General features: G+C 32.9%; 1 protein-coding gene across 3 annotated transcripts in view; it reads right to left on the bottom strand.

Moving 5' to 3' along the window:
- Window positions 1-1293: 1293 nt before the first annotated feature.
- LOC103577658 (uncharacterized) overlaps window positions 1294-15231 on the bottom strand; it is a 58369-nt gene continuing 44431 nt past the window's right edge. For 2 of the 3 annotated variants that reach the window (XM_008558400.1, XM_053742926.1), the window contains 8 exons: window positions 14887-15175; window positions 14546-14814; window positions 13284-13524; window positions 7334-7528; window positions 5971-6033; window positions 5621-5889; window positions 1717-1934; window positions 1294-1620 (listed from right to left, as the gene is read on the bottom strand). In XM_008558400.1, coding sequence (XP_008556622.1) covers window positions 1345-1620; window positions 1717-1934; window positions 5621-5889; window positions 5971-6033; window positions 7334-7528; window positions 13284-13524; window positions 14546-14814; window positions 14887-15175 — 1820 coding nt within the window. In that variant the 3' untranslated portion in view covers window positions 1294-1344. The remainder of the gene's footprint in view (window positions 1621-1716; window positions 1935-5620; window positions 5890-5970; window positions 6034-7333; window positions 7529-13283; window positions 13525-14545; window positions 14815-14886; window positions 15176-15231) is intronic. The other variant, XM_008558401.1, reaches the window with a different exon arrangement.

A 15231-nucleotide genomic window follows, 5' to 3' on the forward strand; every position in this document is an offset into this window, starting at 1 on the left:
CCATTGATAGTAAAATACGGTATTCAACCCTAAAAGTTGAGTATTTAACGGTATTTTTATCGTAAATTTGCAGTAAGAGAACGGAAATTTACCGTAAAACTGCAGCATGACCGCGGTATTTTACCGTAAACTATAGTATTGTACTGTTTAAACTGTAAAAATAAAAAAACACGGTGTTTACTGTTATTCACTGTAAAATACCGTACATTACTGTAAATTACGGCACATTTGTCCTATGAATACCGTATTTTATAGTAAAAATGCGTTAAGTGACCGTAATTGAGACTCACCAGAGCGATAAATAAAATTTTATTTAACATTAATAGGCTTTCATATTTTGTTAGGCAATAAATAAACAGTCTTGTTCATAAAAAAAATAAAATAAATAAAATTATTGCACAATTTACTGAGCTTTAATTTTAAATTGCAATTACCGTTAAAATATTTTCATTATTTAAATGCTATTATTTATTATAAATAATTAATCATTAATTATTAATCATTCATCCACATAAAATGACTACACGTTTGGCAATAATAAATTCGTAATATACATCTTAGACGATTAAAATTCGACTGGCTGTCATAATATTGAGAATTACCCGAGGTATTAACTCATTATTGACACTTAAGTAATTAATATATTTATTAATTTATATTTTTATTTATTAACTATTTTATTAAACGATTCATTTAAATCGTATGATATTTTTTTTTTTAATTAATATTATTATTATGTACAAACTATAGACAATTGCCACTGTTTTTTTATCGACTAATTGTTTAAATATTTTTATTCATTTATTTATTAGTAATAATGATAGCAGATGAGAGCAATTGATTATTAAGACAGAGAGTGTGAAATATATTTAATTGATGATTAAATAATGATAATTAGCGATAATAATTTTGCTAATTACATACAGCTAATTATTTTAATTTATATTTCTTGTTTTTGTAGTTTTGTAAGCAAACTATTTTAGATACATTACTAATTTTTTTTTTACATTTTTTAATTGATGTACATTTTGTAATTATACATCATTTTGTTATTATTATTTACAACCTTCATTATCGCGTGAGCGAATTATTTCGACTAAATTTATTTACATTTTTTTTTAAATTATTTTCGATTGAGTTACAAATTTGAAATTTTTCACATTTTTTTATTTTTATTTTTAAATATTTTATAAAAAAAAATTTTAATTCCAACTTTTTCATAAAAGTTTTTTTTTTTTTTTTTTTTTTTATAAAATATTTAAAAATAAAAAGAAAAATGATTAATATCCGGAAGTAAAATGACTAGTGATAAAATTTTGTGACTCAACCTTGAGACTGATAGTCTCAGATGGGCGTCGGCAAGACAGTAAAATCTTGAAGTGCAGTTTTTACAGTTTCATATGTAGGCCGATTTGTTTCATCGGCGCAGTAACCGTCAGGTGTACAGAGGGTCTGCAATTTAGTGAGATAGCTGTCAAAATTTTCGTGGCCCATTTTTTCAGGTGGACCCCCAGGTGCGCTGGGTATTCTCACGTGCTCCAGAAAAGTTATCATGTTATCTCTTAGCGACTGATAGTAATCTGTGAGATGGTTGTTTCTTTGAGCGATAGTTGTGTTTTCCTAAAATATGACAGTAAGCATCAGCAGATAAAGTAAAAAATAATAGATAATAAATATGTTGATATATTACCAACAGTCAATATTTAAAAACGTTACCTTCTCTCCATGCTTGAGATGATTTTCCATAGCGTTGACCTCAGAGCGCAAACGCATGACCTGAGACTCGACCCGGGCATTTTCTCTCTGTAACTCGGTGATCTCAGCCTCCAGAGTGTAGAGGTCCTCGCCCTGACCACCAGCAGGTCCACTAGCACTCGTGCTTCCCTGTCCCGCACCCAACGCACCACCCTGAGCCGGACCACCGGCGTCCACCCCTGGATCAACATAACCAACCCCCATTTTTAGATTTTTTCAAATAATTAACTCTCTACTCATCTTCTCTTTAGTTTTTATTATTCATTGGAAAATATAATAAATAAAAATAAAAAAGAAGATTTACGAATGCATGAGACCTGCTGGCATTTACTCTTTTTTTTTTTTTTTTTTTTTTTTAGATAAGCATTGTACATATATATATATATATTTTTTAAAGCATTGTAATAATATACCTCTCCCGCATATTTAGAGAGGAGTGCGGGGAACACAAGGCGTGTATTTTAACACGAAATGTAGCGAGCAAATAATCGGGTTTCAGTGGAGTTGGGTTTAAATAAATATATATAATATGTATATTATATACATTTATATTTAACTATTATTATTGTTATTATTATTATTGTTGTTATTATTATTTTACACAGCGAGTTGGGTCATTGTTGATCGATTACTCGTGCTTACTTCGTTACTCTTTATTCTATTTATTATTATTATTTTTTTCTTTATATTTCCACAGTTAGAAATTTTATGTTAAGATTGTCAGATAGTGCCCCCTACTTTTTAAAAATATTCAATGATTTAGTTGTAATTAATTTGAAGAAGGTTAAAGCATTAATGGAAAAAAGGCAATGAAGTTACAATTTCACCGAGACATATATTTTTAGAAAAATTATTTAAAGTTGACATCAATTAGGAGATGAACGAAATTTGGACAATAAATTTCAGTAAAATGATGTCAATTTTATAGTTCGAATTTTCAAAGTTTTTGGACTAAAATTTATATTCTAAATTTCGTTTAACTCCTAATTGATGACAACTTTAAGTAAGTTTTTCGAAATTCGATAACTCGGCGAAATTATCCTTTTTTCAATTAATGCTTTCATTATTTAAAATTAATTAATAAAATTTGAATACACATGACAGTTCAAAGGCATTAAATATTTGTAAAAAGTGGGGGTGCACTGTCTGAAACTGGCCTTTAATTCAACATAAATCATGTGTTGCAGTCTACACAAATATTAGTGTTAGTTCAACACATTGCATGTGATCTTTAACACAAATTTTATGTTAAATAATTGAACACAAAATCTGTTATTTTGACAGAAAATTTGTGTAAATTTAACAGACTTGTGTTAAAATTAATTAGAAAATACAAGGACATAATCTAATCTACTCAAGTATACTGATCTAACCTTAGTACAACTGATGTCAATTTCCCAAACAATTAGTTCGATTTTCAGTGATTTTTATAAAAAACAAAGCTATGAATTATCCTCCGTAAAATGAGAATAAAAAAATCATTGAACCTGAACATAAAAATATTAAAGTTATCGATGACTATATTTAATTGTAAATCAATTATAATCCAAGTTTCCTTGCAGACAATGTTGCTACAATGCTTAGCTTGGTTATAATAATGAAGAAACGCGCGGGTGTTTAGCTAAACAACACAAATTTTGTGTTAATTTTCGAATAACACAAGAAAATTGTTACATTAGATTTTCTCATCATTTAACATAAAAAATCAGTTAAAGTAAAATAACGCAAACTGTTTGTGTTAAATTAACAGACTTCTGTGTTTAAAATCAACACAAAAAACAACCAATTAATTTTTCAAGACAAATACACAAAATTTCTAACTGTGATAATTTATTAATTAAGTAAAAGCGCTAATTTATTTTTAATACCGAATTATTTATTAATCATTTTTACTTTCGAATTTATGAATTTTCTCAATGTAATTTTTTTTCTATTTAAATTATTATTTAATTAGTAATTAATACTTTTACTTCGCCAAATCGCTGCGAATCGTAGTTGGATTAAAAAAAAACTTGGTAAAAATTAAAGGAATTGGTAGGAAATTTTTATTTTTTAAAAATTGATTTTTTTTTTCTCAAAGGAATAGCGTGAGGTGCCATCATACCATTTTTGACTCCGAGTGTTGACTTATGCTACTTATAAATAAAGTAAAATTTGAAATTTCAAATTAAAAAAAAAAAGTGCAATTAAAAAATAAATAAACACTCGGATCATTTGAGACACACATGTGTAATCGTTTTTAAAAATAATAAAAAAGTATATAAGTAACAAAACACATAAACAATATGGCGAGTACGTCAGTCCCTTACCTTCAAAAGTAAATGTTCTCCTCAAAGTTCAATGGCAGGAAATGAGGAGCTGATGTGATCCCAAGAATAAATCAGAATAGATTATTGTCAAGAATTTAACGCACAAGGCATTTTTTTTTTTTTTAATTTAAAATTGTTTTTTTTACTAATTATTTAAATTATCTTCATTGTCTTCATGTCTTCCTCGTATATGAAAATCTCAATAAACATTTAATTTATGATAAAATAAAATAATTATATTCACTAATAATTTTATAAAAATTTCCCGTGGAGTTGGAATGGACATGGAATTATAAATATAAATATTAGGGTGGGAAAATTTCATTGTAGATGACAGAAAATTTCATGGAAATTCGAGCCCTTAATTTAAATTTTTGATCGCGATCTATTTTTAGATTTCCCATCCAAAAAACATGGGAACGATATCACATGTTTTTGCAAAAATTCCTACTCAGGCAGTTTTCGATCAATCGATTCATCTTATACTCGTTTTGCAGGGTTTGAAGTATTCTTTGATATCGCTCTTAATGACATAAGTGCATTTTCAACGATTCAAAAGTAGGAAAATTTGATTTGTGACGAAAATTGAATAATTTTCAAACCCTTCGAAATAGAAAAGTAAAAAAAAATGAATGAAGTTGAAAATATTAAATGGTTTTACATATTCCTTGTAGAGTATTTAACACACTATAAATTTTTTAAAATATTTTTGAAAACCAGTAGCTTGAAAAAAAATAGCCGACAATTCTCATTTTTTCATGAAAACAAGAAATTTTATGTTTGAAGCCTCATAACTTTTGAACTGTTGAAAATGCATCTAGGTCACTAAGAGCAATTTTGAAGAAGACTTCAAGCCCTACAAAACGAGCCCAAAAACGAGTCATTTGCACGAAAACTTCTTGAGTAGGAATTTTTTAAAAAAAATGTAATATCATTCCATGTTTTTTGGAAAAACTAAAAATATATCGGCATCGAAAATTAAAATTAAGGGCTCAAATTTTCATGAAATTTTTTGTCGTCTTCAACAAAATTTCCATGTAGGCTAAGAAAGAAAAATGTCAAAAAAAGCATCCTGATAAATATAAATAAATAAATAAATAATAACGTATGATCCTCGATACGCGATCCATGAAATGATACAAATAATTAACATGAAAAATAATACGAAGTGTCGAAGTATGAAGATAATTAAGGATTAAAAGGTATATTTAAAATTGGTATGACAGCACATCATTGCATGGAATAATTACAAGGTGATGGTATGACAGGTAACAATATAAATTAAAAAAAATATAAAAAAAGGAAGTGATTTAGTTTTGTATTCATAAATCATCAGTTTGATGAATCCTGAAAATTATTTTCAAACGAAATATATATATATTTAAAGATGTAACGACATAAGCATGATAAATCGATTGTGGATCGACGTATCGATTTAAAAATCCCTCTCCACCTTCACCCTTTCGAGGATCATGATTTATTTTGACTGGGTTTTCATTTTCTTTTTATTATTGTTATTTATTTGTGTCGTTTATTTGTTTGTGATTATTCCTCACCGTTGATTCCTTTGCTGTACATGCTCGTCATGTCTTCGAACTTGGGCTTGCGAAGTGTATTGCCGGCAAGAGGGCACCCGGACAACGATCTGTGGGTTGAAAATGAACCGTTGATGTGGCCGATCCCGTCGCAACCAGGTGTCGGACAATTAACACCTTCGAATTTCATTGCTGTTGCTGCTGCTACTGCTGCTTTGTGCTGCTCAACGGTACCGCCGGATTCGAGCACGCGCAGTTTGTTCCTATTCGCTATCGGACAGCCCGATGCACTGGAAAATTTGTTTTCGTTAGTTAGCGAGAAAGGGAAATTATGAAGAGGGGGTAGGGGTGGATTGTTTTTAGAAAATTACCTGCGGTGACTTAGAAATTTTCCAGTCGCATGTCCTGACCCATCACAACCTGGTATTGGACACCTAGCGTACCCAAAAGCGCCATCATAATCACCGCACATTAATCCACAAGGGAGACAGCGTGAAATGAGCGGAAACCGCGACATATTAGTCAGCATCTTGGCTTTAACTCAAACTAAATTCTATCTAGACTGATTCTATGAGGGTTTCTCTCACCCTTCTTAGCTTAGCTAACAACTATTAGTATTTTGTGTGTTACGTCATTAATAATATTCATTATTTTTAATTACATCAAATTTTTTACCCTCATTATTTATAATTATTTAGTTAAAATTTTTTTTTTTTATTTTAATTTGAAATTTTCACAGAGGGGCAAAATAAGACATTGTAAAGTAATCATTTCTTTTTATATAATAAAAAAAAGCTTTACTTACACGGAGAGAAAAGAATAGTAATAATTCCTATGTAGAATGGTAACCATTACTATGTTACATAGTAACGAGGATTTTTTAGCCTCGAGAGTTATGGGACAGAGTAATCCCCCATTCTACATGCTAACGTTGGCTATGCTACCATAGGAATGATTACCATTCTTCATTGACGAGAGAACTATGCAAATGGACATGACTACAATATTACCTAGCAACATTTATGATCTTTTATTTATTTTATATTTAGTAAATAAGGTTATGACTAAATAAATAACTCAACTTACTTTAAATATATGTAGAAATTGAATAAATCTATTGAAATAATTAAAATATTGCTCATACTGAAATATCATTTTTTGATAAAAGATAAAGAATAATTTTGAAAATTTGAATATTTAGTAATAAACAATTTATTTACTTGGTTTGTTTACTTCGTTGTCTTATATATATTTATTAAACTGTAATGACAGCTATTGAAGCATGGGACTGAGTGGCATTATATATAGCCCTGATTCCCATGCTAGATAACGATTTTTACCATTTTACTTGTTTCAATGTAACATAGTAATCATTACCAGAAAAATGCTAATCAATCCTATTCTACATCATTATTTACCATTTTACAAAAAAATTAGTCGGTTACTATATAGAATAGTAATTATTATTATTCTCTTCTCTCCATGTAAAATTAACGTGTTCGATTTGTCCGATCAAAAAATAAAAGCCTGCAAGTTTATAAAAAAAAAATCAGGTGTTAAAAAAATGTAAATTCAGAGTAACCGTATTACCCCAAGTAACATTTTGCTGCCATTTTTATTCGTGGGAAAAATCATGTCTTATTTTACCACGGTCTCTTTTAAAGTAACGATTAGTTGGATGTGTATGGAGAGTAAAATAAACAGTATTGATTAAATGTATAAATGAATAGAAACCTTAAAGGCTCTGAATCCTGTCCATCACGTGGTTTACTTTTAGGTTTATTAGCTCGTGGACATCCCGATAGACTTCGATGTGAGCTGTAGTTTCCGGTAACGTGTCCTGATCCGTCGCATCCGGGTGTCGGACACTTTAGTTCTTGTGAATGAGCTTGAATCTGTGAACGGTCTCCTCTTGGACATCCCGATAAACTGTAAATATTATTTTAGACCTTACATTAAATTAACAATTACTTTTACTCATAAATTATCATTTATAATTAATATTTTTTTTTTAAATAAAGTTTTAAACCCCGCGAACTTACATTCAAATATTGCCATTTATATTATTATCACTATTATAAGTAAGCATGCATACTCGCGACGTCGCCTCATTAAATTCATAATAATAATAATTATGATAGAGCATTATTTTACATACATTTATTATCTCTTAGAATCTAAATTATTTAAGAAAATTAATCGATTGATATTTTGGATGTAAATTTATACAGTTGTATTCAATATCAATTTTAATTTATTTCATAATTTAATCACTAGTATAAAAAAAAAAAAAAAAAAAAAAATAGTACAATAAAACTTGTCAATTAGCCAATTATTGTAATTTATTTTTTATGATACCAGCATCGGAACTAAAAATTCCAGTGATTTCGGATCATTAATTTTATTTTCGTAATTGACAGTTCTGAATTTGTGATCAAGTTTCACATACATGAGTGCGAAGAAAAAAAAACTGTCGACTGAAAGTATATACTTATTCTTGATTCAAAAAATTTTTTTCAAAATCTCAATTTTTTCGAATAAAGTCGAAATCTCTTCTGATCAAAACGAAATTTCTTGGCTCAAAAAAATCTTTACTTGATTCCAAAACACGTCTTGCGAAATATTTTTTCGTCTCAAGATTTTTTCTGAGTGTAAATGATAATTACTTTTTATAATTTCTGCTTAGTTATAAATTTAAAATGACAATTAACACTTGCGCTAATAACTGCTGACACTGAAACTTTAAATTCCAATGCAGGTAATTATGAAAAATTTAGTGTGTAACTCAGAATGAAACATGATTTTAAACTACGGCAATGTCAGTCTACTCTGGTTTAAAATCGTTTTATTTCATCCCTTGTCACACAATAGACTATATGATCCTAGCTTTGAGTTTTCTCAACGACACGGTCATTCAGTTCACTTAGCTGCCCACTTGAGGCTGGCGTTTGTTCAATTTTGAATCCAATATATATACAAAAAAAAAAAATTCGAAAAAAAATTTTAATCTAGAAAATAAAAATTTCCCCCTTTGTTTTGGGAAATTTAAAAATTTTTTCAAGAGCTTTTACGTCATTCTAGATTACTTGACACATTACGTAACAACAAGTACAGATTGATAGAAATAAGTTGATAACTTAAAAAGAAGGTGACTTTAGTTGACCGAATTTAGCGTGCGGGTTAAGGGTACTCGTGCTTATCTAAGAATCCGTAGATAAAAAAATATATTTTGATTGATTTTATATGGAATAGCTGCCTTGCCTTCTGTGGGTCGCGTAGTTCCCCGAGATATGACCCATGCCGTCGCAGGAGGACGTAGGACACTGAATGAGCTTCTTGCCGTCGCGGCCAGGGAAGGCTGACCGCGGTGAGTAACTCAACGATTGCCGCCTCGTATTTATACTGCACCGACATAGTAACCAGTCAATCCAAATTATAATCTCACGTTCAATTTTTAAATTATTTTAATAACATTAATATTATTCTGTCTGGTAATTTAAACTTACTACTAATTAAACCGAAATTATTCGGTCTGTAAATTTTTATTACTACTAATTTAATTAATGGATACGGGTCATGTCTGATGTCTGGGTATAAATTTTCATATTTTTTAGTGTAAGTAGAAATTATTGGTGGAGTCTGATCATGATTTTTTTTTTACTCAACAGTCTCAAAATCAATGATCATGTCTGATCACAAAATTCTACTATTACTATTTTTTGTTAAGGCCGATTGATGCCTGACCATAAATGGATTCTTGAATGATTTGTTTCAAAATCACAAAATATGTCTAATCCTAAATTTTTAAATTTACTATTTTAAGTAGAAATTATTAATCATGTCTAACCATGAAATTCTACTACGACTATTTTAAATTGAGACTACTGATGATGTCTAACCATAAATGTAATTATTACTGGTCAGTTTCAAGATCACTTATTATGTCTGATCATAAATTTTCAGATCTACTATTTGAAGTAGAAATTATTGACCATGTCTAACCATGAAATTTTACTACGACTATTTTAAATTGAGACTACTGATGATGTCTAACCATAAATGTAATTATTACTGGTCAGTTTCAAGATCACTTATTATGTCTGATCATAAATTTTCAGATCTACTATTTGAAGTAGAAATTATTGACCAAGTCTAACCATGAAATTCTACTACGACTATTTTAAATTGAGACTACTGATGATGTCTAACCATAAATGTAATTATTACTGGTCAGTTTCAAGATCACTTATTATGTCTGATCATAAATTTTCAGATCTACTATTTGAAGTAGAAATTATTGACCAAGTCTAACCATGAAATTCTACTACGACTATTTTAAATTGAGACTACTGATGATGTCTAACCATAAATGTAATTATTACTGGTCAGTTTCAAGATCACTTATTATGTCTGATCATAAATTTTCAGATCTACTATTTGAAGTAGAAATTATTGACCAAGTCTAACCATGAAATTCTACTACGACTATTTTAAATTGAGACTACTGATGATGTCTAACCATAAATGTAATTATTACTGGTCAGTTTCAAGATCACTTATTATGTCTGATCATAAATTTTCAGATCTACTATTTGAAGTAGAAATTATTGACCAAGTCTAACCATGAAATTCTACTACGACTATTTTAAATTGAGACTACTGATGATGTCTAACCATAAATGTAATTATTACTGGTCAGTTTCAAGATCACTTATTATGTCTGATCATAAATTTTCAGATCTACTATTTGAAGTAGAAATTATTGACCATGTCTAACCATGAAATTTTACTACGACTATTTTAAATTGAGACTACTGATGATGTCTAACCATAAATGTAATTATTACTGGTCAGTTTCAAGATCACTTATTATGTCTGATCATAAATTTTCAGATCTACTATTTGAAGTAGAAATTATTGACCAAGTCTAACCATGAAATTCTACTACGACTATTTTAAATTGAGACTACTGATGATGTCTAACCATAAATGTAATTATTACTGGTCAGTTTCAAGATCACTTATTATGTCTGATCATAAATTTTCAGATCTACTATTTGAAGTAGAAATTATTGACCAAGTCTAACCATGAAATTCTACTACGACTATTTTAAATTGAGACTACTGATGATGTCTAACCATAAATGTAATTATTACTGGTCAGTTTCAAGATCACTTATTATGTCTGATCATAAATTTTCAGATCTACTATTTGAAGTAGAAATTATTGACCATGTCTAATCATGAAATTCTACTACAACTATTTTAAACTGAGACTACTGATGACGTCTGACTATAAATGTAATTATTATGGATCAGTTCTATATCTGATTGAAGTTGAAAATTTTAAATGAGAATAAAAAATCATAAAAGTTATGAAGTATTCATCCGCAGAACTAAAAACGAGGTTTAAAAAATATTAGACTAGACAACTAGTTGTAGCGTCTGCGTGGACTGAGAATGAATTTGGTATAAATATACAAGAGGTTGAGAAAAATAAACGTGTTTAGGTTGGAGAAGAGGAGATAGAAAACGGAGTTTGCAAACTCTATTCCCACATTTGGGCGTCTCGAGCGTCCACAGTCCGAACGAGTCTCGTCGTCTCCTCGTTCTCGAGTTACGAGAAAGCTCGAGACCTCGATGGCCCTTGAGTGGCCGCGATATTGCCGAGGGCCTATACCACTATCTGCTATATAGATATACATATATATATATATATAAACTCCGTAGCTATTCGCAAGCTCACTACCCTCTTACCGTACGCTCTTTACTCCCCGTGGGAGAATCCTCAAACCTCCAGAAAATCGACCACACCGACCGGGGTCTTGAGTGCAATCACGCCGCGAATACCTCCACCAGATCCCGTTTTCTACTCTAGGAACCACTTGGTCTCAAGCGGTCTACAAGGAGCGCCAAAAGAGCTTCTCATATCCAACCTCAGAAAATTGACATTTTGTACTTTTGTTTCCATTTTCATCAATCAGTGATATTGATTTCGCGGTATTGCTGTACTGAGAGCTTTCGTAATACACTTAAGACCCAAGCTTACTCTATTAGTAGCTTATATTGGCTACAGACGATTGATAACATTGACTGATGGACAACATACTGTCTGTACATGCCGAAAAATAATCGGTAATACCCCACCTTAACGAAATGACAATTTTCATCCTTACATATTAAAGATTCTCATTCTTTTATGTTAATTTTCCTATCGGAGATGGCAAACATTCTTATCCGAGATAATCATTACTATTCGAGTCGAAATATTTGACGTAAATTGAACGTCTTGGACATTAAAAACACGAATTACAAAATTTTAAAGTTGAACAATCAAATTTTAAACTCATACCAATCTTCAAAACATGACTACAAGGAAACGGTTCATCTGACAAAAAATTTCAATCAGACCTTTTTTGTAGAGCATAAAATTTCCTTCAAGAAACATACTGAAGTTAATTTCGTTTATCTCGATGGTTTGAGAGTTATGAGACAAAAACCCGCTGACTAAAAAAAAAATCAAAAATTGCGATTATACACCTTTTAGTATTAACATTAAGGGCTCAAATTTTCACAGTAATTTTTTTTTTGTTATCCCAAATAATATTTTCGATGTACTCTAAAAAAAAAAAAAATAGTCGATTTTTTTGGCCCAGTCTAAGTTATTTGGTTCAATTTTTTGTGTTGATTTTGACAGAAATCGGTGAATTCAGCAAAAACCGTTTGTGTTACCGAAAAATATAACCTCTGAAACGTAAACCGATAGCAAATTTCTAAAGCCCATGATTGATTTCCACCAAAGATGAGTATTTAAAAAAATATTGCTGAAAAAAGGCGAATCGCTTTCAGCAGATTTTTAGCAAACTGATTAACCGGCTGAATAATTCGGTAAGTGATGGCCGAATTTGTATGGTTAAATTTTCAGAAAGACGCAGCAGTTTATCAGACGAAGGCTCGAGATGCTACGGGTTTCTAACTCCCTCACCCATTGGGGACGTTAGGTCTCCTTCGCCTTATAATCCAGTGCGGTGGCAACTGATTATATTCTGGTACACTACTCTCCCCTCAGGCTTTCTCATTCTCTTCAGTTTTCAGCTCAGCCTCTGCCCGTGATGGTCTTATCCAGCCTGCGTTTTGTTCCCGTCCCAGAGCACGGTGAAGCTAAAATCTACCCGCACCTAAACCCGGACCCGTTCTTCACCTCATTCTCTATATTCCTCACCCAACTATATCCACTTCCCACTAGCACTAGCAGCAGCCTCAGTCTCAGCCGTTCACCTCCACTATTCGCCTCAGCATCGCCACACCACCGAGCTTTACGTCAATTAGAATAAGGTTGGCACTTTCGGCTACGAAGAGTAATTACTTTAATTAACGAAATGAAGGTGGCTGTAGTGGTGCTGCTAGTGCTCGCTAGCGGTAGTTCTTGGGATCTTAGCGGTGGTAGTAGTTGCCGCTGTATTAAGCGAACGTACAAGTTATCTTGTACTCATGGATTTACCATGATACCCCATAACATTCCGACGAAATGGCTAGCACTAGCTCGCGGGCTAGGGTTATTGACGCCTTCCTATGTACTGATACACTGACAGATCATAAATAACTACCTCTAGGTGTAGGTGTAGAACCCGCGGCAATAATTAATACCCAAGTACTTTAAAATTTGATTCATGTTGGACCTTACCCGTCATCCTTGCCCGAGGGTTTGTCCAGTGTTCCGATCGTGTGCTGAGGCGGCGGCATACTGTAGCAGGGTGCTGGACTGTAGCCCGCTGGAATCTGGTAACCAGAGGTGACAGGGCCACCTGGGTAACTGCCCCCACAATTGTACCCAGCCGTTGGGTAAGGAGTGTAAGTGTTCCCTGGGTATTCCGGTTGGACTGCTGTCATACCGTAGCCTGGATGTGGGCTCATTGGTCCATATGCTGAAACAATTATTTAGTTTGTAAGATACTGGTGGCAGGAAACTAAGGAATTGATGGATTTGGTAGTTTTAAATCATGTCTTTTTTCCTAGTCTAAGCTTGAGAATGTCATAAGTGAAGCACCAAGGGAGTTAATATATAACGCAGTATAAATGACGATCCCCGACGTTCTCGTTGTACTAAAATGTTTCAATTTCAATAACTACTCCCCCGCGAATGGGAAACAGAGTGGGATGAATGGACAATATTGCCGTCGGACTCAACTCACTGGACTTTTGCCGCGTGTACGCGAAATATTGATAATTAACAATGCCCGTGTTTCCAACGCTCGTGAATCCTGTGGTATGAGAATTCTAAAGTAGTATTTGTGTGCGTGTGTGAGGGACCAAGGGAGGAAACGACGAGTGAGATATATAACATTCCGGTGTTTTCGAATACCAGTGAGTGAGTAAGTGAGACAGATGAAGGGAGTAAGAGCTAAAGCTGTGGAATGAGAAAAGCTCGGGGTATGAGTTATATAAAACATGTTGAATATGTATCTGTATATGTATGTATTCATGTGTATGATCAAGTGGTGAGAGTAGACGATATGAGTCGGCTCTGGCGTCTATTACTAAGCCCGTGTAGCATTCAGTACGAATTTTTATTCGACGCTTGTAACGAAGCGGTGGTCAGCCCCCCGGGGCACGACCACCCGTTTTCAGTCTGTCTCACTTTTTGCTCTATTTTAAATCCACGTGCGTACTTTTTTTGACCTTCCTGCTGCTGCTGCTGCTGTTTACTGCAACCCCTCAAGCCTCAGGGAGCTTGTATGTTTCCACGTTCAATGTCCGCTTGGAATTTATCACCCTACTACTCATTTCTCTCCCGTATTTTTGAGGACGTCGTTTATTTACTTTAACGTTTTATTTTTTTCTTTTGATGAACAAGTGCGCAATAAGTCAAAAATACTTTACTAGGCGCGTTTCGCGATAAATTACGTGGTTTTAAGTAATAAAAAGGTAAAATTTCGAACTACTTACCACTGGGATCTCTGTAGGCGTCCATGTAATGGGATACTCCACTGTCTGGAGTGCTTTCTCGGCTGTAAGCTGCAGCGTGGACTCCAGGTGGTGGAAAACCAACAGGCCTGATTCCAGGACCGCCGCTGAAATTAACAGGTTCATTAGCCGTAGAAAAATCCACGGGTTCTGTTTGTTCCTCGATGGGTCGTGGTGCTGGGAAAGGCGGACCCACTGGAACGGGAACAGCTTCACCGTGACCCGTCGAATATTGAGGACTAGGTGCTCCGCTGAACATATAAATAGTCAATTGACTATTTTTAAAACATACTCCTGCTAATAAATTAAAAATTGCTAATTACCTGTGAAGCCGATTCACACTGAGGTCGAGCGTTTGTCCTTGTGGACTTGGAACTTGGGGGCTGGATGTCAAGTGCGGACTCGCCGCTGCTTGGGGACTTCCTCCGACGGTCTGCCCTCCGCCGTATTGCGGGCTGAGACTATTGGACCCGTAAGGAGGTGCTTGAGGGCTCGTTGACGTCACGCTAGATGTCGATAGATCCATCACCGAGCCACCAGGTGACGTCGGAGGACCAGATTTTTGCATCTGTACTTGAGCCGTCGTGACGCACTTCACTGAATCACAAAAATCTATCCATTAATGATGGATTTCCATCAAGATTAGCTATTTAATAAATAGCAATCAG

This window comes from Microplitis demolitor, chromosome 2 (genome assembly GCF_026212275.2).
Source record: "Microplitis demolitor isolate Queensland-Clemson2020A chromosome 2, iyMicDemo2.1a, whole genome shotgun sequence".
Lineage (NCBI taxonomy): Eukaryota > Metazoa > Arthropoda > Insecta > Hymenoptera > Braconidae > Microplitis > Microplitis demolitor.